The 24,822-nt window shown below is 43.9% G+C and overlaps 1 protein-coding gene and 1 long non-coding RNA gene across 4 annotated transcripts in view; one reads left to right on the top strand and one right to left on the bottom strand.

Annotated features, from left to right (window-relative positions):
- Positions 1 to 3,287: 3,287 nt before the first annotated feature.
- On the bottom strand, positions 3,288 to 23,155 carry LOC138239450 (uncharacterized). 2 transcript variants are annotated; one of them, XR_011189940.1, is made up of 4 exons: positions 23,068 to 23,155; positions 15,345 to 15,477; positions 9,045 to 9,329; positions 3,288 to 3,567 (listed from the first exon to the last, which is right to left on the bottom strand). It is a non-coding gene; the product is annotated as an uncharacterized lncRNA (long non-coding RNA). The 2 variants fall into 2 exon arrangements; XR_011189937.1 differs by having other exon boundaries at positions 9,221 to 9,329.
- mxd4 (MAX dimerization protein 4) overlaps positions 21,961 to 24,822 on the top strand; it is a 38,352-nt gene continuing 35,490 nt past the window's right edge. Inside the window, exons 1-2 of one of the 2 annotated variants that reach the window (XM_069191517.1) lie at positions 21,961 to 22,188; positions 22,742 to 22,841. In XM_069191517.1, the coding sequence (XP_069047618.1) occupies positions 22,125 to 22,188; positions 22,742 to 22,841 (164 nt within the window). In that variant the 5' untranslated portion in view covers positions 21,961 to 22,124. The remainder of the gene's footprint in view (positions 22,189 to 22,741; positions 22,842 to 24,822) is intronic. The other variant, XM_006629148.3, reaches the window with a different exon arrangement.

Below are 24,822 nucleotides of genomic sequence, written 5' to 3'. Positions count from 1 at the left end.
CCTTTGCCATGCTTCAGCACACCTCCCCAGTGCTTTATTACAATTTCTGTGAGCTTTTCTATAGCCTGCAGAGTTTTTCCTTCCGTCAGGCAAGGGCAGCAGCTGCAGGGGTTACTGAGCCTAAACATCGGCCCGTGCAATAAGCACCAGCTCTCCTGCGGCGCTGTTCGGCCACATTCACCCACGGCCTGCGAACAGCAGTCTATTCCTGCAGATGTGATTGGTGGTGTTGTGATGTACACGAGCCGCCATCATTGTTGGGTGCCGTTTGTGTAAAGGGGCACAAAAGCACACATCGGCAGCCACTCCAACCTCCCGTCTGACTGTCACACAACAGGGCCTGCCCACTGGCTCAGCCTTTGAGAGCCCGTCCCTGGGCCTGTTACACACTGTACCCATTTCCCAGAGGCATCATATTTGCCCAGAAATCTCGTTTATGGCAACTCTTGCAGAAGGTGCCAGGCCATTTACTTTGGGGAGAAAAGGAAGGAGATTAGCTGATGATCTAAGGGGAAACAATCCAAGCAGGATCAGAGCAGTGAAGGGTAAGGATTTCTCCACCCTGACAGGCTTTCCTGTCTGTGTCCTTTCACGGGGAGTCAAAGACTGCAAACACCCGCATGGTCTTTAAACAAGGTTTACGCCTTTCTCCAGCTCTGGCTAATTACTTTCTAAATCTCTCCGTTCATTTACCGATTCCTGCCTTCCACACTTCCCTTAAAATTCATCTCCCAGATCTCCATTTCGTTGGAGCCTCTCTCTCTTCCTCCTACCCATTCTCACATGAACTTTCCTTCTCCTGCCCTCCAAATTCCCCTTCTCCCCTCAGTCCCCTGTTCACCGAAAGAGACCCCAAAGACAAAATGTTGTTCTTTCTTCCTTCTTTTTACTTTTCAAGGTGGAATTAACCTTTAATGATTCCCATGTTGGAATTAAGCTATTATAAATTCCTGTGATAAAAAATAAGTATCTTGCAACACAGTATGGGAAAAGGCCAGTTCACGTCACACAGACCCTGAAGAAGAGAGCAGCACAGGGACGAATATGAGTGCTGCACTTGCTACAGACGTTCATTATCTTCAATTGTCTCTCCATCTTGGCAGGGCGGCGAACTGCCTCTCCCTTATGCTTCCTGACAGGTTTCGGAAATGTTTTTTACAAAGCATCTGCTGCAATAGTTGGTAAGAATGACAAAACTCTTCTTCAGGCGGAAATAAAAGGAGAGAATGAAAGGGAAAACACGTGCAGCGGACAAGAGGAAGGTTCAGATGACATTCAGTGATGCTTTGAGGAAACATTTTTTTTTTTGTGGCTGCTGCCCTTAAACTAACATTTCCGCACCGGGCTTGTTTTTAAGTGTCCCTAAAGATGTGCTAAAAGCCTCCTCGTGCAAATGCATTCAGCTGTGGGTTGCATTACAACCTGAAATCCTGTAATCTGTGTGTACGGGGGCCAGGGTTATTACAAGATCTGCACAGGCTGAAAGTGGAATTCTGCAGCCTGGATAGTTTTCGGCACCTTCAGCAGCTGAATACTAATGCAATGATTTGCATTATGAAGAGGAACTTCCTCCACTACAATAAGGCATCGTTTCCATCTAGACACATGTGGCAGAGTTGAAAACGAGTGACTGGCAGGACTGCATACGAAACAATACCTATTTATGTGTTTTTTTTTACATGAAGAAGATAGAATGCTACCATTCTGATCATTTCAATTCAACTTCATTTGTCATTATACTTACACAGGTGCATAGTATAATGAAAAGTGTTTCTCATTGGTCTCTGAGGGGCGGTATATATATATAGAACAGAAGACAGGACAATAGACAGTAAATACAATCACAATAACAGTGTAAACAATGGTACCAGTGTGACAGTACCCATTTCGGTTAAAAACTGTGCAAAAGTACACAAACAGAACAAACAGTGCAAAATAGTACAGTGATTATTCAATTGTCGGAGGTATGGTCTATGTAGTGGTGTGGGAGTACAGTCGTTGTGTGGGTGGGAGTGGAGGGGTCACCAGGTCACCAGCTTGACGACTCTGGGGAAGAAGCTATTTTGGAGGCTTGTTGTGTCCGACTGGAGCGTCCGGAACCCTCTACCAGATGGTAGGGGGACGAACAAGTTGTGACTGGGGTGAGTGGGGTCAGTCATAATTTTGGTGGCTTTTTTCACACACCTGGTGTTGTAGATTTCCTGGATGGGTGGGAAGGCAGTTTTGACCACCAATTGCAGGGCCTTGCGGTCGGATGAGGTGCAGTTGCTGTACCAGACTGTGATGCAGCTGGATGCACTGTAGAAGTTGGTGAGGATCCGTGGATGCAGGTGTATTTTCTTCAGCCTTCTCAGAAAGTACAGCTGTTGTTGTGCCTTCTTGATGAGACTGGAGGTGTTGAGTGTCCATGTAAGGTCCTCAGTGATGTGAATACCTACGTAGGAATTTGAAGTTGTTCAGCATCTCCACCGCAGTCCCTTTGATGTAGATGGGGGAGTGGACTTTTCCTTGTCTCCTGAAGTCAACGATCAGCTCTTTGGTTTTGCTGATGTTGATTTCAGTCTGGGAAAAGCACATATACAGTAAGTCTGTGTCTAGAGTGAGTGACAAACTCAACTTTTAAGGGTGGTGCAGTGGCTCTGTGGCTAAGGATCTGCACCTGTGGCTGGAAGGTTACTGGTTCATATCCTGCAGCCGGCAGAGGGAATCCTGCTCCATCGGGCCCCTGAGCGAGGCCCTTTACCCCAACTGCTCCAGGGGCGTTGTATAAATGGCTGATCCTGTGCTCTGACCTCCAGTTTCTCTCCCTGTCTGTGTGTCTCATGGAGAGCAAGTTGGGGTTTGTGAAAATTCCTAATACAAGAAATTGTATATGGATAAGAAAGTGATCTTATTTAAAAGCAGGACCAAATGTCTTCTCTGTTCAAGACTAAAAAGTTTCCATTCCTTCAACCTGTCAATTAAGGACATTCCTTCCCTCCAATAGTTTTTTTGGGGGAGGGTCTGATTGATCAGAATTCTCAAAGACGCTGACAAATTCAGGCCGGCAGGCTTCTTCAGAAATGAACATTGAAAGTGGAACTAGAGGACACCAGTGGAAACTACATGGAAAAGCATTTAAAACTGAGAACAGGGATGCTTGCAGCTACTAGCTGCAGTACAAGCTGTGACCCTGACTTCATTCAAGGAACAGATGGATGATATTCTCAGATCAGTGAGCTGCTAACTACCAGACCAAATAAATGGGCTAAATCTTGTATTTAAACTTTATTATGTCCTTCGACAGAGACAAAATTCACAGTTAAGGTGCATCGCTGGATGAAGCCTATGTGCAGCTTTAGTAAAAACATTTTGTCTTCAAAATCCTTCAGGTTAATACATTATCCAGTTCCAACACAAACAAATCAGCCATCAAAGCTGCATTTATGTGGCATTGGTGAGGTTGCGGTGAGATGCAAATGTTAACAAAGCACTTCCTGTTGGTCAGCACTGAAGACTGGCAGAAGCCTGGGGCCATAACCCAGCGTCTGAGCTGCCTGTGGATGTTCTGATTCCTTTTTTTCAATCCTGTGGAAAAAGACAACAACATCTGAAAACAAATTCTGACCGGATTCTGTTTTATAACATGCGAAGTCCTGCTAGCTCTGCACTTACTTGCTGACCAGAGTCTTGAGGCATTCCAATAGACAGGAAGAAGTATAACCCTGAGGCATGACGATTGTCAAAAGACAGCTGACATTTTAGGGGGAAATTACAAGCAAAGAGCAGCAAGAGACAGAGGGAGCAGACTGAGTTGTGGTCAGATGAGAGAGAACAGACTCTTTGACACACAGTTTCTCAAAAAGAGGCATCGCGGGGTCATGAGCTTGAAAATGTTTCTAAGAATATCCTTCTACACAATAGCAAAGTAGTGAATTGGCCATTTGATTTGCGTTCCTGTGCTTTTGCAAATACCCTCCTGCATCAGGAGGTGGCAGCTCCAGCAGGATCTGTGAGCCACATAGAAAAACAGGGGCGCATGTCCACCAATACCTAGCTGAGGTTCTCCAAGCCAATGTCAACGTCACTTCTCAAGTTCTGATCAGTGTCATGCAGTGGCTAATAAAGATAAACAGGGCATGCGCTGGGATTTTGCCATACGATTGCATCGTCATGCAATTGTTTTCCCTCGATTTTCAAGAATAGTCATGGTGGCACCCCCGCGGCAGAGCTGCACCCCAGCAGTAAAATTCCACGGGTGTCGTTTCTGTTATAATGTGACATCACTCTTAATGCACAACAATATCAAGGCAGTGCCAGCTTTCCCATTAGGCACTGTAGTCACAGTGCCTAGGGCCTACAAAGGAGGGAAACACTGGTGACTAACGAAAAACGAGCTGAAGCAATATGCTTGCGATCGACTCTAGGTGCTACAAATCAATAATCATACGCTATCTAACGGCTGTTCTAGAAACTGGAAGTGTCGAAGTGATGGTCATTAGAATAGTTAAAAGCGCATCATGTCAATCAACGTCATTCAGTTGGCGTTTACCCCTCTTTTTGCACATTTCGGAGTGAAAGTGCCTAGGGCCTACGAACACCAAAATCCGGCCCTGTATCAGGGAGCTCTGGTTGCACGTGTGCAAAACGTTGTCACTCCACTGCCCCACTCCCCCACCCCTGCCTGAATTGTCTCAGCCTGGGGAGCTCATGACGAGCTGCTGTAACTAAAACAGGGCATGCTGTACATCGGGTACTCCTTGTGTGCTTTGTGTAGGTGTCATGCACAAGATATAAAGATGAACACAGGACAATACTACACCGTACCAGCTTGAAAATAATTAGTGGCTCTAAAGTGCGTCACCTTTATGCCAGACTTGTGGAAAACAAACCAGCCGTAAAGCACAGCCACAGAGCGAGGACTGGCATCAGGGCAAGATGTTCTGTTCTGTCTACAGCTGGGACACAGCTGGCTCTGATCCAGTCTGTGACATCTGGCGATCCAGAGTGTTTAGCAGGGGGGCTGGGTTGTACTGGCAGAACTGAGCAAGGAACTTTCAGTGTGCCCACATGACTGTAGCACGTCTGTGTTTTTACCATGCTTTTACTGTATTTTTACCATGCATTTACTTGGATATGCTGTGGTTTTTCTTGGTTCTTTACTATGGATATGATTACTGGACTTTCCTGTGCTTCAGCCCAAAGAAACTGTGTTTTTACCGTGGTACACCACAGGAGACTCTCAGAGAGTGAGGCTCATCAAGATCCTGACTGTGCAGTTACAGCCGAGCACTTAGCTGCAGCTAAAACAGGCCATTCTTGGGGTACAGCAGTGAAACGGGCTAAATACCAAGCAAAGGCGTGTAAAATGGGAAATGTGCTCCCAAACGGCCCCCACATTTAGCAGTGGCCCTGTGCTGTTTCATTAAGAAACAGGGGCCTAATGTAGCTTGTAGGTCCTTTTGCTCCACCATAGATGATTTCTTCTAACATCTGAGATTGATGGTGTTTTATTGTCATTGGAATATTCTTATCAACTTAACACAAACCCTGAACAAACTGCATAAGGTAGGCCAGCCTGTTGGTCCATCTGATGTGACCTCTTAGGAGCCGAGAACAGCTGGAGGTGTGATTTTTTGGTTTCTGTGTCCCAGATCTCTGTACTGCGTGCTTAATGCCGGATTCTGCAGCTACTCTTTGTGGAGACAAGAGTGTTTCGCTTGAAGCTGTACAAGGAAGGTATGTGGGTGGACAGTCCTGGTGCCTTTTCTTATCTGGTAGAGTATTTCTGCACCAAAAGAAGAAAAGCCTGCAGATTGTGGTTTGAAATCTAACAGCAAAAAAGCATCAAAGGTCTTCAGCTCAGTTCCGTCGTTGTGCTGAAGAGAGAGAGAACAGTTTCTGATCACGGGGAAAGCGTGATTCTGTGGGCAAAGACAGGTGCTCTCGTGTCTTCGTTTTCCTCCCCCGTGCTTTCTGCTCTTGTATGAAAGGGTGGCATGGTAAATAGCAGAAGAAGAGATGTGTCTTGTGGGGGGAGGGGCTGTAACACATTAAACAGAATTCAGCTGTAGGTTGTGAGAGCCTGAAAGAGACCTTCTTCTTGTCGCAGTGTAATGAGCCTTTACGTTTTTAGCTATAATAGTGTCAGACTGGCGCACACTCAAGAACAGACTCCCCACAAGTCAGGCCATCTGCACTTTGGGCTAAACGAGTTGATCTGCTTGAGCTGTGTGCAACCACCTGAGATAGTGATGTGTGCTGGCGTGTACTTTTAATGTCACCTCCTGACAGAACACAGCCACGGGTGGTCCCACGTGTGGTTGCCCACAGTAGAGAAACACATTGCCAGAAAGGGGAATCAGAGCGATTGTTTAATACTGTGCCCCAATACCGGGTGGATTTCAGTCCACGGTGATTACTGATAGTCAACAGGCCGCAGTTCTGTTCAAAAAAGGTTCAACGTCTTCCTTTCGGATAATAAAAAGACCATGACTGATGATTTTCTGTGCTGATCACAATTCTCTACCGTTTGCCTTACAATCCCTGTGCCCTGCAGTTGTGTAGGTCAAGCCTGGACTCTCTTACTATTAATATCTAATACTATTACTATTACTATTACTATTAATATATTATTATTATTATTGTTATTATTATTATTATTATTATTATTATTATTATTATTATTATTATTATTATTATTATTATAATAATTATTATTATTATTATTATTATTATTTTTATTATTATTTTTACTTGCGCGCTATCAGGATCTTCATGGACATGTAGGAGTTGTTGGAGGACTAGGGTACCTAACGTGGGTCTGGTCCTCATTACCAGGGTAACTGGAGGAGACGACAGTGCACTGACAGACCTGTGTGTGACTCAGAGCAAGGCCACAGGCTGTTCGTCTTGGCAGAATATGAGCCAGTTTGTGCTCAGATTTCGTTTCTGCCAATAAGCACAGAACCAGGGATCTTAGCCAGCACGCAGAGGAAAAATGAGCCCAGCTAATTCAATAACTATGCATTCAATACTGAATTTTTTTTTTAAAAAGGAAACAAAACTTTCTTGTATTACCAGCAAGCATTTAGCTGTAAAATCCATTAATGATCGCCTGGTAGAGTAAGTGAAACTGTAAGCCTTCATTTTCCACTATTATAGAGGTCACAGAGGTAAAGGAGCTGAACTGTACTGATGTTAATATGTACAGAAAGGCGTCACATGGTAACCATGTCTTGATGGAGTTTCTTACAAAAACTGGAGAGGCCCGAGAGGAGCCAGGTTCTACTCTAACTCACAGTCCTCCTCGATGTCACTTCCTGAAAAACTATTAATCCCATAGTGAGCCTCTCTCAACTTTCTGCATTCCTCCTCTCCCCCTTGTCCACCTGCGCAGCTGCCCCTTGGTCACTCCTCGCACCTCCCTGTGCTGCAGCCAAGTGCTTGACCCCCAGCACGCCGGATTAAGGTTCAGTTTCTTACACCCAGCTGCTCAATACACATTCCTTTGCCCGAGTTCTTCTCGGGTGTTGCTGTTCCTCGTGAACTGGCTGTGGTGCTAAGACAGGCCTCTCCGCGTCTCAGAGAAGAGACCCCGACAGTTTGTTTTCATGTGAAGTCGAAGCCCCGATGTGGTGTTTTCTTTTTCGTCTTTTTTTGTTCTTTCATTTTTGCGCTGGAATCCGAAATTCTGCTGAGGTAGCAGAAGATTCTGGGATAGGAGGAGGGTCTAGAGGAGTTCAGTCGAGGTTCAAAGTTCCCCAGAGTGTAAGAAAAGACAACACTTCTCTTGCACAGCACATAACCACCCCCCCCCCACACACACACACACACACAAACTGAAAAACAAACCAGAAAAAAACAGCAACTCTCCCAGTTTCAACTTTTCAAACACTGCTTTGGAACCCGATTACTGCTGCTGGTCACAAGCTAGATGATATTAAATCTCCCATTAGAAAAACAGATTTTAAGCCTTAATTCACTTTGGCAAGGTTACAAGACTGTTATTAAGCTGGCTCCAGGATTTCTGAAAACATTGTACTCTGCAAAGGGTTTTATAGCTGACGAACAAGACTGCAAAGCCGTTGAAACTGAAAATTTTCCAGTGTTTGTAAACTTTTGTTTATTTCCTAATCCCTCACCCTGAAAAGGTTACTGAAGTTTCTGTGGCTAACGCGGACACCCACCATCAGGGTTTAAGGTATCAGATTCTTGTGCTGTTTTCAATTCTAGGAGAAATTTGTGAAGTTCTCTCTCGCTGCTCAGGGTTAGTAAATGACCTGGCACGATCATGAGAATGCAGTTGTGGAAGCTGCATGGAGGTCTGATTCAGTGGGATAATTATGATAATGCAAAACTGGTTTTTATGTGCTCGACATTTAACATGAAACTGTTATGTGCAGCACATCACATTATTTTAGCCCTCCTTTAGTTTTGCTAAGAGCTGGCTAGATATTAAAAATATCTGTTTCTTTCTGTCATCCGGCCTTCGCTGCTCCTACCTGGTCCCTACTGGCATGATTCACATTGACATTTCATGCATGTAAACCATGTTCTGCTGTTATTTCCGTCGTGCTTGTTTTTTTCATAATCGTCTGTGTGTTTTTTTTTTAATCGGCTTTCAAGATGATTTGTCATGGTGAAAGTCTATTGCCACAAAACGTGCCTGAAGTAATAACATGAGAAACTAAAGACAGGAGGAAACTCGCTCAAACATGGGGAGCGAGTTACTCTGGCTACAGTGGATGTATTTTCTGATGGCCTGAGAGCTCTGCATAACACTAATTCGCCCTCCCCCCACCACAACCTAACTGTCTCCCGGCAGTGGCCAGGTGGTGCTTCCCTGTGTCTGATACACTACAGTGTTTTGCTGATTAAAATCAAGATAGAATGACCAGGAAAAAAAAAAATATTAAAAAGGCCAAAAACAAAAACAAAGGAAATGAAAAGTCCAGCTGTTTGCCAGACCCCAGAGCTAGGAAACTGAACAGTTGTGTCAGCTGGTACGCAGATGATTACCATATAATTAGAACCTAAAACAAATTGCAATGGTTTACCCTTACAGTGGGTAGCAAGGTGGTACAGTGGTTCACAGCGCTGCCTCATACGCTAGGGCCCTGGGTTCAATTCTTGGAGCTGGAGTGCTGTCTGCATGGACTTGGTATGTTCTCCCCATGTTTGAGCGAGTTTCCTCCTGGTGCTCTGTTTTCTGCTCCCACATTCCCCAAAACACACTTACGGGTTAATTGGCTTCTGTGTGTGCCCGGTGAGGGACTGGTGTCCCATCCAGGGTGTATCCTGCCTTGTGCCTGTTGCTTGCTGGGATAGGTTCTGGCTCCCCTGCGACCCTGAACGGGATAAAGCGGATTAGAATATGGAAAATGGTGAAACTAACGTACAACTGGTAAGGAATTTAATCTTTGGCGAATGGGTGTGAAGCTCTTTTACACTCTTGGAGTATTGGGTGTGAATTATATTTCTCGCTGGCTTGTCACTATATTGAAACTATATAAATACAGCATGCACTAAACATATAAACAGAAACACATGCATATTTCTAAATTTCACATCTTTGCAGAAATACATAAAAAGGCATTGGACAATGTGAAAGGTGTCACCGCGAAACTTCGCTTTATTATAAATGCCTAATTTTGTACCGCTTAAATCTACAATGTATAAACCTAAATGTGTGAAAGAAAAGCTTTGTATTTATATCACTGTACATACAGTACCTGTAACAATTACAGAAACACAGGAAAAACTGAATATGTACTGTAATGCAAGTTACAATCAACAGCTCTGGTGTAGAAACAACATGCTGCCTATTGCAACACACAATGTCATTAGCAGTCTGGTAAACCATTGGAGAGCCACTACATCAGGGCCTTGATAAGTACAGGGAGTGATGCGTACCATTGTACAAACTGAAATACGTGAACACGTTGGCTTCTGGGGGAGATCACATTTGACAAGAAATCAATGTCTTAGATAATAAAGCTCCTATCAACAGAGAGCAGCCCGACTTTACATTTCACCCAGAGCTGTACCGGATGTGTCTCGAAGGGGCTTTTGTGAGACTCATACTCTGGGCAATAGGAGCGGTTGAGAAAGAAAACCCCAAATATCCACAAGAGATGTGAAGTCCCACAGTGTAAAAATAGCATTTCTTCAAGAACAGCAAGATACATATTTAGCACAAAATGATATATGTGTGCATATGTGTGTAATTGAATATAGAGCTTACAAACAAGGGAGCCCATTTTGCCCAAAGATTGTGTTCTGTTGTGCGAGGAGATTAGTGGTCAGACGATCTCATCCAGCTATTCATTGAAAGAACCCAGGGCACCGATCAGCTTTGAGTGCATTCAAAAGCAAGAATAAACCTAGGCCCTTCTTTACACTGAGAGTTGTGGGAGTCTGGAACAGTTAACCACGCAAGTTTTTTTTCACCATTCATATGCTTCGAGCTGCGAGATAAAGACTTGTTGGGTTACTCGTTCCAGACTCCCACGACCCTCTTGGCTTTCTGGTCGATCTACGTCACCATTCTCACCTATGGCCACTAGTGACGGGAAGGCTGAGACTGCATGTACGAGCAGTGAAAAGGAGGTTTCTACTCTCTGTGACAGGGTGAGGGGCTTGGCAGTCTGGGAGGACCTTGGAGCAGAGATGTTGCTCTTCTGGATCGAGAGGAGCCAGTTGAGGGGGCTCAAGCCCCTCAGGCCCTTCCTGCTGGAGGTGTACAGGGCACGGCCCGCTGGGGAGAGACACTGGGGCAGACCCAGGACACGCTGGAGGGGTTCTATCTCATGACTAGCCTGGAGCACCTAGGAATCCCCCAGGAGGACCTGGAGACTGTTGCCGGAGAGAGGGAAGTCTGGTCTGCCCTGCTTAGCCTGTTACCACAGTAACCCTCACCAGGAGCAAGCAGTCAGAAAATGATGATGATGATGATGGTGATAGTGATTTTCAATTTCAATAAACTTTTTTGATTGATGAGTTAGTAAAAAGCAACACAAGGAAGATGAGTCAGATTGTCTTCTCTCATTTGCAAACTTTAACGGATAGGTAACGTGTTCCCGACAGCCACTGTGTAAAAACAGTGCCTCCAGTTCTCAGTTTTAACTGCACTTTCCAGAGCTTCCACGTGTACGCTCTGGTTCGTGTTTCACTGTTGATTCTGAAGGAAGACTAAAAAGCCTTTCAGCTCAGGACTTCTCTTCCAGGCTGGGAAAGAACGATGAACTCCCGTGCTTGTGGTGGATCTCTGCTGGATCGATATCTACCGTGTAAAGACTTTCCTCTGAGGAAGTTGACATCAGTCTTGGGGAGTTGGGGTTTTGTTGCTTGACCCCTGCGTCAGAGCCCTGCTGTTCTTCGGCCAGCCTTCAGAGAGACTCTGTCTTCAAGAATCACACTGCTGCTCTTGTTAGTGTTGTGTTTATTTGGTTGTTTTTGGACTGTAAACATATTTTGGCCTGTTGTAATGTGAAAAAACTAAAAATAAAATTTGGCCAGATATGAGAATAAGCAGTGCAATTTATTGACACAGATAGCATTTTTTTAATTAATGTATAATATAAAATAATAATCCAGGGCATTCTTAATTAACGATGGCCTTGTGGGAATCTTCAATGTCTACTATGAACAGGGGCTTCTGTTCCACTTAATTACATTTAGAACATAAGAAAGGTTACAAACAAGAGGAGACCGTTTGGCCCATCCAACCCCTTTGTTAATTAATAGCTAATTGATTCTAGGATCTCATCCAGCCACTTGCAGGAAACCAGGAGATCAGTTTCAAGCACATGGCTGGGCAGCTTGTTCCACAGTCCCCCAACCCTTTAGGTGAAGACGTCCCTCCTGCCCTCAGTTTTCAATGCACTTCCATGTAATTTTCTGTGGGGCTGTTTCCCTGCTCACTCTGAAGTCTGGATTGACTTACTCCGTGCCACCGGGGATTGCGAATGCATTGTTAAGGCCCCCTCTCGGTCTTCTCGGAACTGGACTTAAAAGGTTCAGTTCCTTCATCCTGCTAATGTCCATTTGAGATGCACCACATATGAGAAACTAACTTAGACATATTATTTACACTTTACTGAGGGGATTTCAATTTTAGGTAGACATAAACTGTACATCTCAAGTCTGTATGCGTCCTTCACAAATTATTTATTGCAGAACTAAAATCAAATTTTGATTTTTTGCTACATAATCACTATTTTCTATTCGTCTGACACCTTTACGTGCACAGCGTTTCTTTAACCAGGCATTTTATTGCAACAGTTCAGGTGAAGAACCCTGCTTCGACAACACACCAGCAGCCTGGATTCGAACCCACAACCTTGTATTTATGAGGCCAAAACCTCAACCACAGCTCCCGCATGGTGTATTTTCAAGACTCCTATTTCTGCATTTATCTTTTGTTGAAGGGCCGTGTGCGCTAGCGGTTTTATCTCAGGGCAAAATGGGGCCCAGAGAAACAGGTTTGCCACCATTTGATACTGAGAACTGAGAGAGATCTGCAGCAGGAGAAGGCTCGGCTGTATTTCAGAGCTCTTCTTGAGGGAATCGGTAAACAGGGTTTTGCACATACAGTGAGTGTGTCATTGACGTATGATGTGGTTAAGGTGGATGTCGTGGCTGTCTGAGTTTGGGCTGAGGGGGATGTGGTGAGCTTCCATTAAGTCACTGTGACTCTGAACAGCTTCCTCAGACTCTGATGAGCTTCCTAAAGCTCTGCGTTTACAGCGAGACTGCAGGCTGTTGAGCGTTAAATGCTTTGAGCTTTATTTTGGAAAGCGCTCCTTTTGAAGTACATCACGCACGTTTCATCATTGTGGCATGCACGTTTATTTTTTAAAAAAAAGATCTTGGAATATATTATTTTTGCCTGTAAAGCTTGTTCTTACTCCTCTGTTCCAGAAGGGCAGTTTGGCCCAGTCACTGTGAACATGCACAGGGATCACTGTACTCAAGACCCTTCCACTGTAATTTGGAAGAGAATTATTGGACATGGACAGAGAAAAGAAACATCACCCAGAGTGGTAAAATGTCCCCTAGGTCAGAGGCTTCCAATCCTGGTTCTGGGGGCCGACACACCTGTTGGTTATTGTTTCTCCTGAGCATTTTACCTTTAGAGGGGAACTGCAGTCTCAATTTCTCAGACCGGCTATTAAACAAAAAAAAAAGTTTATTCGTTTTTATAGAAAAAGGTGACAAATTTCGAATGAAGCACCAAATCGTGAGCTTTGTGAGAGTACTGCAAGTTGCCATGTTGTCGCCAACCCCTAGTCTTGCCATGGGCGAGAGCAAGAATTCACAAGACCTGTGACGTGAAGCAGCCCTTCCTGCTCACTAGTCACTGTAAGGGCTAATGTACTGTGATGTATGAGCAAATAAGTGCAGGTTGTGCAGCAGACATTTCGCTGCAGAAATGTTCCAATGTGATCTGCATGCAGAGTTAACAGGGAAGTTTCATTCATCGGTAAATCTTTCGAGAGCAATATTCCTATTGGATTAAAGAGGTGTCTTCAGAAGCCTGCTTGTTTACAATGTAAACTCCTGAAACATGGCGCTCAACATAACTGGAAATGTAGTGTATTTTGTGATGTAAATTGCAGGTTTTACAAGTTACTGTGTACATTTTAATTTCTTTGTGGCTTGAAATGCACTCATCAATGCTGATTCTTTCTAACCAAGAATTCTAAAAATAGCATTGCACTTCCCTTTAATACACCTAATATTGATTTTTTTTAAAAAAATCTTAATTGTTTTCAGTTCCTAAACGTGTAGGAGGTTGATCATTAACTATTATGTTTCTTAATTTAAAACCTCCCGGCTTTGAAAACAAGATAAAATCTTGACAAGATAAAAATGCACTAATGGGTTCCACTGAGGGCTCAGCTGCGATGAAAACCAACAGATATGGGGGCACCCAGGACCAGGACCCCCTGCCCTAGACAGTGAAACAATGGGCCCAGATTAGATCCGAATTTTATTCCACCCCATCATCTGCAAATTCTAAACCCAGCAATTAGTAGCACATTTCCATTAGATGGAGTCAGAAAGCCTCCATCCAAAAGAAAGACAGTCACAGTGTGATGTTTATCTGGACACATACTTTTCCACCTCTGTGAAGCAGTGCTGTAATAGTGAGCCAACAACGTGCTGCTCATTGCGCCAAGCAAATGTTTAATTATTATCAAACCACCAGGTTTTGAAATTGCTGACACTCAACTAACACCTAATGGTAACAAGAAGAAGTGTGCGCTTCTTTTACAGATTCAAAGCACTGCTCTTAGTTATGGAAAACACTGGCTTGTGGTCTGCTGTGGTCGGGTACCGTATGACTATACGTTGAAACGCTGCAGCAAAGCCAGTCAAAGGCATGACTGTCAGAATGCTTTAGAAAAACCATTCAAAGGTAGGACTGGTTTCAGCAAAATCAGCAAACAAAGTGCAGACTTTAATGCAGGGTTCTCAAACCCAGTTCCTGGAGGGGCAAGTGTTTTCTGGTTTTTGTCCCAAGTTGAGTAGTTAATGAAATAAATAACCTAATTATCTTCTACATATATGAACATATAATGAATTTTTCTTAAGGTTGTCTACAGTTCATTACACAAGACATTCATTTCATTAAAGGTGAATTTACCTATAAGACTTCTTACCTACTGATGTGAAGTATTTATGTAGCTAATTAAATAAATCCACAGTCAAAGAAGGCTAAAAAAGCTGAAACATTGTGTTTTCTTTCCTCTATTTTCAGCATGGAATAAACCTCTTACTTGTTCCTTTGCAGCCTACGCATGCTGACGCAGATACCCACCTGAACTAATTAAATAATTAGACTATGAACGAAAAACATAAAAGAGCTTAAGACCTCTGTTTTAATGTACAGTGTACTGTACATGAACCATCTGAAGACTTTTATTTTATTTTTTTAATTTAATGGATTATATATACATTCATTTGACATTATGTCTTATTGTTTGAATGTCTCAAAACAAAATAATCACCTTTCAAAGACGACACAAGTATCAAAAATCTTCTGGACTTTTACTATGTTTATTATTCTAATACCGATACCTAAAAACTATTGGATAAATGAATGTAGGAAATGTCTGTTTTAGTGCAGTTGATCGGTGGAGGGGTTCCCTTCTTCTGCAATGTTGTACACTATCTTGTCAAAGTGCACCAATGTGGACGTTTATTCTCAGCTTAGCCCTGTTAGCAGGGAAACTGTAACCTCTCATGTCAGTTTTTCACAGAAGACTTAACAGGCTTGTGGACCTTTGTGATGAGAACTCTAGTATCGCTGCCCAAACATATTGGTGTAAGTTAACTAGACAAGGTGTAACGTTTACCTTGAAGCAGCTATCGCCTTTCATCCATTTTCTAACTGCTTTACTCAATACAGGGTGGCAGAGGCATCGGCAAGCAATGGGTGCAAGGCAGGGCAGATACTGCAAGGGACACCAGTCCATCGCAGGGCAGACACTGGAAAAGACACAGACACACACACAACAGGGCCGATTTTCCCAGAGACCAGCTAACCGACTGGTATGTCTTTGGACTGTGGGAGGAAACCCAGATAAACATGGGGGACAACATACAATCTCTACAAAGGCAGGACCCCAGAAACGAATTGAACCCAGGGCACCAGCACTGCGAGGCAGAAAGGCTACCCGCTGTGCCAATGTGCCACCCAAGCAGATATCATATTCATTTAAATCCATTTTCATTCAGAACAGCTCACAGAACTGACCCGAGTCTTACATTCAGCTGCAGTCTTGCTGGTCTTCTCTGTGGGGCTGCTCAGACAGTAAGACACTCCCTGTGAGCCCAGCACAGCTGGCAGTTTCCGTTCATTCACAACTATCGGCACCCAGAATGACAACTGATTAAATGCAATTAATTCAACTATGTGTTGGAAGACACTGTGGGATTCATGCCAGGAAAGAGAAGTCAATATTTTACTGCATCCACGGCCAGGGTTAAGAGCAGAGTGTGAAGACCGGAGTGAGGTTTGTTTTTGTCCTTGGCCTATGTCACTTTGTAATCTATGCCATCAGAAAGGAAAGTCCCAGACCGAAGATAACCAGTCTGAGAAGTGAAGCAGCCGGGCAGAGTTCAATAGGACCATACTGTGAGTGACGTTGTACACTGGAGCCCTGGCTATCTGTGCACAGTGTGTGCGGAGAGTGATAAGACAAAAGGGTTACATAAGAGGGACATAATTACTATTTATAGAGCTGCTACTCATCATATAGTTTCTGGGACCTGAAACCTGACAGTAAGGCAAGGCATGTTCTCCATCTTATAATTAAAGCAGAGGTATTATAACATGTTGTCATTCTCATTTTCTTTTAATTCTGTTAAGACATTATGGGTATAGGATTATCATTATTGTTTTACAAGAGCCTTCATGCTGTACATGACCAAATTCTGAGCTCTCAGTTACACAATTAAGTCCTTAATTGGCTTAATAACAGGACTCCTCTGAATTGTTATTTTCAGCTGATTATTCCCTGCTCTTGAACAAGTCCGAGGTTGCCTTTTAACTACTGCGTTTCGTGAACAGAGTAAAATCCCAACCTGCCTAGTAGAAAAAAAAGGTCTTGCAAATATTACAATCAAGCAGCTTGTTGACTTCTATTCAGTCCAACCAGACAGATATTATTTAGCGCTCCAGCATCAGTGTTAATTGACCAAATGCTGGAAGAAATGTTCCCTATCTTTAAACAACAGGTGTGTGGGCTAACAGGCCCAGGACAGAGAACCACTGAACGACACCATCACTTCCTGATCACAGTAAATCACGGGTCTCCGGGCCCGCAGAACTCCTGCAACTGGTCAGTTAAGCATGATGCTACAGGGCCAAAGAATATTCTAACTTGGTTCCAAATGATTTCTATATTACTTAATTGAAATTGCCACATGTGATTGATCGTAGTTGAGTTGTAATTGTTTAAATAGTAGTAGGAAACAGCTATGGGACAGCCGAACCCCAGAACTCCGGGTTTTATGTTGATCCAGTTCCAAGTTGATGTTTAATGTAAGCCACTTTGAAAAATCACACTGTACTGAGATATAAAAATAAATCCTTGGTATTTAAAAATGGCACTTGTGTCTACTTTTCCAGCCATACAAAACCACACAAAGTTAGACCATTAAGATGATCATTCGATCATATAGTTCAGGTGGGTAGCTGCGTCAGCATGCGTAGGCTGCAAAGGAACAAGTAATAGAGCTGCTACGTTTCGGCCGTGGAGCCGAAACGTTGTGTTCTCTTTCTTCTTTTTTTCAGCATGGAATAAACCTATAACTTGTTCCTGTGTGTGGTTTTGTATGGCTGGAAAAGTAGACACAAACCTATTACTTGTTCCTCATTAGATCATATATATAATATTACATTGTATTATATAATAATGCACATCATATGCTATACATTATTATTGTTGATGTTAAGTAGTAGTATATATAGTAATATAATATATAAAACATACAGTATATTATGTATTACATTATATATCATATATATGATCATTACATTATATAATTTAAAAAGTCATTTTCTGCAGATGTGCAGGACTGAAGGAAGGTAAATTAATACATTGATTTCTCCTAAAAATTTGAATTCTTAATTTTCAAAAACACAAAAATATTGAAAATACAAAACTAAATGCAGTGTTAACATGTCAGCCTTGTACATGTGGAAGTTATTTCTTTAATTTCGATTGATTTCCATTCAGATTGTACATGGCCGTGTGATTTCTGACTAAACATAAACCAGTACCAACGTCGACTTCCTTTTTACTCCAGCGTAATCACATAGATACACAGACTCAGTTAATGACTGTTTTGGTGAGGAGTTACCTCTATCCATAACAAATCTTACAGCACCAGAACTCCTTCCACTACAACAGGGGAGGAGACTCCACCCTGAGCTCAGGCTGAACACACAAAGCTTACACATCTGCTGGTTCAACACGGCAACTGGACCAGACTCCTCACACTGCCACATCCTAGAACAGAATCATGGACATCTTCTCAGCATGGGAATGGGAAAGAAACGATTCAATTCAGTTTCAGTTCAAACTGCACTCTTCCCCTTGGGAAACCTGTCCAAATAAAGTCCAACACAATAAAAACAGGCAGACATCACCAAGAAAGAATACAGTACAGCCGTGTTTCAGAAGATAAGAGAGTTATTTTGACATTGTTTGAGAGTGGGAGTTCACAGGAGACAAATAAAAATTCCTGAGTCAATGACTGTTAAACTGAGGACACAGAGGAGTCTCCCAGGTGGGAGTAGTGTAAATTCAGGGCGTGAGTCACACACTCCATACTGCTCTTAGCCTTTTTTATAACCCTCTGTTTGTAGAGGGGATTTAAGTTTATTTGATCTGGCCCAGTGATTTTGCTGACTAAAGATTTTGCTGCCTAAAGGTGAGAGGCAATGGCGCTGCCTCACAGCACTGGGGCCTTGAGTTCAATTCCCGAGGTGCTGTCTGTGTGGAGTTCGCCTGTTCTCTAGGTGTTTCCCTCCAGTCCAAAGACACTGGTAAGTTATCAGGCTGCTAACTTATCAGGCTTCTGAGAAAACTGGTGTGTGTGTGAGTGTGTGACTGCAAGCACACTTTGTGCCTGTGTTTGCAATAGTTTGGTATCCCTTTCCAGGGTGCACCCTGCCCTGTGCCCACTGCTTGCTGGGATAGGGTACCCTACCCTGTGCCTACTGCTTGCTGGGATAGGGTACCCTGCCCTGTGCCCACTGCTTGCTGGGATAGACTTCAGTTTCCCTGCAACCCTGTATTGAATAAAGTGGTTAGAAAATAGATCGATCTTCACTAATTTTCAAAACCTACAGTATTACAGTTAACTGATATTGCCAAACCAACAAGTGTGACAATATGGTAAAACAATTTTAATAAATGAGAGTTTAACCCTGTGCTGAAAAAGTGAAGAAGGCACCACAGCCAAACCTGTTTCTTCTTCTTTCTTTTATTCATCAGCATATATTTAACCTCTGCTTTTTCCTTTTCTCATGCATACCGTAACATCTCGTAGAAATGTCACACAAACTTGCCGGGGAGCCACAGCCACAATAACAGAACCGCAGGCTTCTCATCAGAGCGCTGTGATCACTGTTGAATCGTGAGATCGACTGATGAAGCTCAACCAGCAGGAAGGAGGTATTTTCCCACCAATATCTGACTCATTATTCACAACAACATCAATTCTGCACAATGGCTGTTAACATGAGACTTGCAGGTTAAAAATGTGCAAGACTGATGAATTGAGGAACCTTGTCTGTATACTTTTACTACTAAGATTTCAGTTTTGTTTTTATTGCATTTCAAAATGCTCAAAGACTAATTTCTTATTATAGCTTTCTTTGACAGATGGTATAAATCATATGTGATTGTGATATGTGTCATCAATGTTGTTTGTTTGTAGTACACAGTAAAGTGAAAGGTTTGCGTCTTTAGGTAGTGAAGCCTTCCTCAATATGTCCCCCTGACCACATCACCAGACTTGTCACTTTCATGCCTGACTTCGCAGACAAAATGAGCATGGAAGAGAGATATCCCCCAGTCAGCAGGTCTGAGACAAGAAACCATCTTGGGGATTATTCCCCACAAACTCCCAGCAGGAGGAATCCTCATTTTCACGTTTTTTTTTTTCCCAAAAGAACTCTATCACTAACAATAAATAGAATCAAATATGGAGGCTAGTGTAAAGAGAGTCAGATATCTGTGAGAGCCTGGGTTAAACATAATTAGGCTGAATCTCATACTGCACCAATAACCAGCGCACTAGACCAGGTGAAGTTAAGGGACATCTGTGCCTATTCTCCTAGATTTGTGAAACTGCATGTCCATTCTGATTGATTACAGTCTTCCTCCTACAATTTTCAGGGAGCTTTCCCATACTGTACGTAACAACTGATATAAATTAAAATGATAAGCTGTGACATTGTCTCAGAACCTGCTGCATACAACAGACAATTGTATATAACATGAGTCCGCGGAAATGACTTCTGCAATGATTTACTTGCAAGTTGCTTAGGAAATGTTCGGCGAGTCACCCAATTGCATAAAGCGGGAACCTAAAACGACACCCACCAAAACGCAGGCGCTACTCAGAAAACGAGATACTGTACGTAAAAAGTTCAATTTGGATCCGTGTAATAACGATGCGGATATTTTTGGAGAGGAAGGCCCTGAGACTTTTGAAATGAATGAACCTCCACAGCACTGCGTTTTAGTGTGATTCCACACCCGGGGCTGTTAAGACAATGACACAGAAATTGTGAAAAGAAGTAATACTTCAGGGTCAGGCTTAACTCTGCCCATCATCGAGGCTACCTGGTATCACTCCTCATTATTCCCTGTTACTGCGTGGTTCACTGGCTTTTGAGATCACTGGTCCTGACTCAGCTCGCCAGCCCGGGTCCTGAAGGTTGCCCAGGTCTCTCCACAACACCCGCGGCCGAGGAGCCGGGAAAGGCTGTGAACTTTGTTCAGCCGGCAATGGAAACCTGCAGAGACACAGGCCCTCCAAACTGTCTAAAAACGGGGGAACCCTACAGTGAACGTTTCCTCCCCGAAAGTGAAGTCGCAGACACGGCGGCATCCACCTGGGCTCATGATAGGAAGCGACCACTGCAAGGGACGGGCCACGACACCGCCATTGCAATCGCAGACCCGCCACGGTGAGCCATCCCTGCTGATGAACACGAACATGCGTTACTACCTGCCAACGCAGGAGGTAGCACGTACGCAAGGACTTCAGTACCTCAAGCGCAGTTTCACTGCCATAAATTCCCACGCTTGTTTCGTGGACAGGCCGGCACGTTTTGCACGTCTCAAAACCTTATTATTTTTTTTCTCCTTCCTAGCGACATCTTCGCCATTCTTTCGCGGATGCCTCATCACAATGCAATAGCAAAAAAAAAACAACAACAACAACAACAACAACCACAACAACACAGGATACTAACGCGGGTTGGTGCTGAATAACCCCCTTTAAGTGCTTAGAGAATACGGGACACGGTTTCGTTTTGCTTGGCGTTTTTACTGCTTTTGCTAAACATTCGTGCATCTCGTTTGGAAGTTTTTAAAAATAATAAAAGTATTGCCCATCGTTCGCGCAACGACAGTTGAAACAATTAGCTTTTAGAATTTTTCAAGCACGGATTTAACCCCCAGAGAAGATGCTGTAGCAAAGCTACAGGACTCTGCTCCACGGAGCCTATTTTCCATTTCCTTCTGTAGATGTTTACGGATTGCTATGAAAACACAGCACTTTAAAACAAGCAACTTCCTTGGAGATAATGCGGGTCACGCAACAGCTTTAATTTCCCAGCCTTTATGTTACAAATAGACTCGGGCAATACCTGGTAAGGGACTATCAACAATGACATGAAGAAAAGCGGCTTTTTTATAAAATCTGTTTTCGTTTTGCCATTTATTAGAAACAGGCCGCGTACGACACGTTGTCTCAAAAAGCAAGTGGCTTTACTTTGACGAGTGGCGCACGTGTATCTTCCTTTTAAATGACAAATTATTGGAGTAGCACGTTTTTCACACAGGCCTTAATCTTTACAGACCTCCCCTAGCTCAAGTTAGCCTTTCCTCCTGCTTCCCCGCAGCAACGTCAAGTTCATGTTTCACTGGACAAGTCAAATACACGCCCATTCCCCCGCTCTTCGCCAATCAGGAGCTAGCAAGCTGTGCTATCCGACCAATGGGCGCTTAGGAGGCTGGGTCACACGTGCTGTTGCTAGGGTTCAGCTTCTAAATTGTTACTATCGAGGTCTAGCCAATCAAGACCCAATTCTCAGTGCATGAGCGTTCTATCAACATTTTACTGTAACCCCAGCGGCAGAGGCTTGCCATTGGCCAGAGCCGGCCTATAGACGACGCCCCCTTGCCACACCGTGCAATGTGATTGGGCGGTGGGTTTGTCAATCCGTGAGTCGCTGTTAGTTGAGGAGCAGTTTGATATGGACTTGGTTGGAAGTCCCCCAGATTCCGAACAGACCAATTCCAATTGACCTCTCTGATTTCGTTTTAATATATATATTTTTACAAAAGATTTTGTGTATATAAATTTTTATTTTTTAATAAGACAGCGAGATGGAACTGAACTCTCTTCTAATTCTCCTGGAGGCTGCAGAATACTTGGAGAGAAGAGACAGAGGTATTTTATTAAAACTGCCTTCTTCGTTTTGCAGGGAAAGAAAATCGTGCACATATATTGCAGACACTGCTGGGAAATAGTTTTGCCCAGGACTAGATGCTATACTTTTTTTAAAGTCGTATTTTGCACCCAGTTTAGCTGGAATTTGAAACTAAACATGCACACTGCTAACCTGCTACGTGTAGCTACTTAGGGGATTCGCTGTAGTCAATAAAATGTGGAGCGAAGTATTTATGCTGTCTTTTATAAAAAAAACAATAATAATGCATGACTCCAACAAGCTCTGGTCTTTATGTAGTCTTTTGGTTCTTACGATACGTCTCTTCAGGTCGTTTGCAGATACAGTATTTAGCATATTGTGATCACAGTATCATAATAATACAGTGAATGACATTCCTGTCAGTCATGTTATTATTTGAACGATCTAAGGACATTCGTGTCTGCAGTCTCATCGGCGATGATTGTGTGCATTTGTCTGAAATGAAGTCCTCTGTTAAGGTCCAGCAGATGTTGCAAAAGCCATTAACGATGATTTTGTTTACTTTGTTATTAGAAGCAGAACATGGTTATGCATCAGTTTTACCGTACAATAGCGACTTTTCCAGAAAGAAAACGAAAGCTTCGCCAATTTCAAGAAAAACTCAGAACAATAGGTAAATATTGGTTCTTTTGTCGGTACAGTAAAAAAAAAAAGCAACAACCAGATACTCTGCTGTTCATCGTTATTCGGCTTTGTTAATTCACCTCTGCCTCTCATGTCAAAATCGCCATTTTCCCTGTAGGGCTTGGCTCTGTCTGTTTTGATATAAACACTGCCACGCGTACATCAACTTCACAACTCCACTTTCTCTCAGCCCGCTTGTGCTTTTAATCTCTTACCACAATATAAAGCCCCGCACTGCTACCTGAGATTATTTTCCTTCTTCTGCTGCTGGGGAGGGCTGGAGCACCCCCCCCACACCCCACTTGATCATCTCCCCCACCCCCCCGCACACACACACACACACCTCCCTCCTCTGCCAGTAATTACACTTGATTCCTTTAATCGGTCGGAAAGATGTGGATTTTTTTAAAAAAAAATATATTTTTTTGGTATAGTCGAGTAAGCATTGTGTACACTCCTCCTTGACTTCTGGTGTATTTGTCACGATATGTCAAAAAAAAAAAAAAACAAATCCGTCAGCGTTTGGGACCCCCGCTGGCATCCCGCATCGGGACCGGGTCGTGCGAGTTCACGGGACGGTCCGGGGGAAGAAGCGACTTCCTGGCAGGTTTTTTTTTTTGGGGGGGGGGGTCCTTTTGGGATTCAGTTTTTTGATTTCTTCAAGCGTCCCCGAGATTTCCGGCCGGCTCCCGGGACGGGCGCACTCCTCGGCTGTCCATGTGGCTGACCAGGCGATGCCCCGAGCAGGCTGTCTACGTGCGTCGTCTCTTAAAGCAATATTTCACCCTTTTTTAAAACAACAACAACAACAACAACAACAACTCTTTTTCTCCAGCTGATCCCGACGAAGTGGCACAGGCGTGCGACGCAAAACGCAGGAGCTATTTCGACACGGGGGCATTGCAATAACGCGCGGCTGTCGTCCGAGGACTGGACTGTACCTGTCGGTCATGATGATACCATTTTTATTTTTCCTGTGCAGGGGCCGGCTTGGGTTGGCCGGCGTGAGCCCCGAGCTCCGTGCTCTCCGCACAGTCGTGGCGTGTAACAATAGTAACTCTCGTGTTTGTCAGCACCGCGTTCTCCGAGTTTGTGGCTTTTAACATTTTGGGGGTAGCGCCGCGACACTTTCAGTTTAGTGTTTCGTACGGTCGTGGAGAAATAGCGGGGGTTAAGAAGTAAGAAATGAAGGATAGCTACTCGTCGTCCGTTAACGCGGAGCAAGCCCGGAATTAAGTTAAAAGTCGGAACTTTTATTTTGAGAGGCACCCACGACAGCCTCAAACGTTGATCTTTTTTTTTTTTTTTTAATGCGCCGAACAGGTTTTCTTAGTTTCAGCGCTGAAACGAAAGCGTGACGTCTATCAGCGTGCGAATTAAAAAAAAAAATATTTACACTGTGTAGTGTTTTTAAGGCAGGGCAGGAAAACAAGAGTTGCGTGCTCCACGGTGTTAACATTCATGACAAGTCAAATTGCGGAGATGTGTGGTCGATACATTTCATCATTCGCCTCAGGGAGTGGTGATGTGCTTTCCTGCTGCCAGGAAATGCCAGCCCCAGTGTAAATTCCTGTCCATGTGTGCTCCTGACAGCCGCGCCGGCCGGCCGCCTGGGATGGGGCGATCACGTGTGCGCGCGCCAGGGTAATTAATTAATTGGACCAGCCGCGGGCAGCCTTCACCTCTCTGCTGCTGCTGCCGCCGCTGCCGAGCCGAGCCGAGCCGAGCCAGCAGGACGGACCCCTCCCGCTTTGTTCAGCTCTTGAAGACCGACCAGCTGTGCGCCGCACGCCGCCTTTCTTAAAGTGACAGCGCGGCGCAGGACTGCCGATGTGTTAAAACTCTCCCAACTCCTCTGCTGTAGCTAAGTGGCGACCCCAGCGCCAGGACAAGAGGGGGGTTAAACAGCCCTGCCTAATTGCCACTTCTGTATAGTCTAGAAAAAGGGGCGTCTCTCGGGGCCCCGAGTG

This window comes from Lepisosteus oculatus, chromosome 1 (assembly GCF_040954835.1).
Source record: "Lepisosteus oculatus isolate fLepOcu1 chromosome 1, fLepOcu1.hap2, whole genome shotgun sequence".
Classification (NCBI taxonomy): Eukaryota; Metazoa; Chordata; class Actinopteri; order Semionotiformes; family Lepisosteidae; genus Lepisosteus; species Lepisosteus oculatus.
Note: the sequence above shows the minus strand (reverse complement) of the source record. Positions and strands in the feature narration are given on the sequence as shown.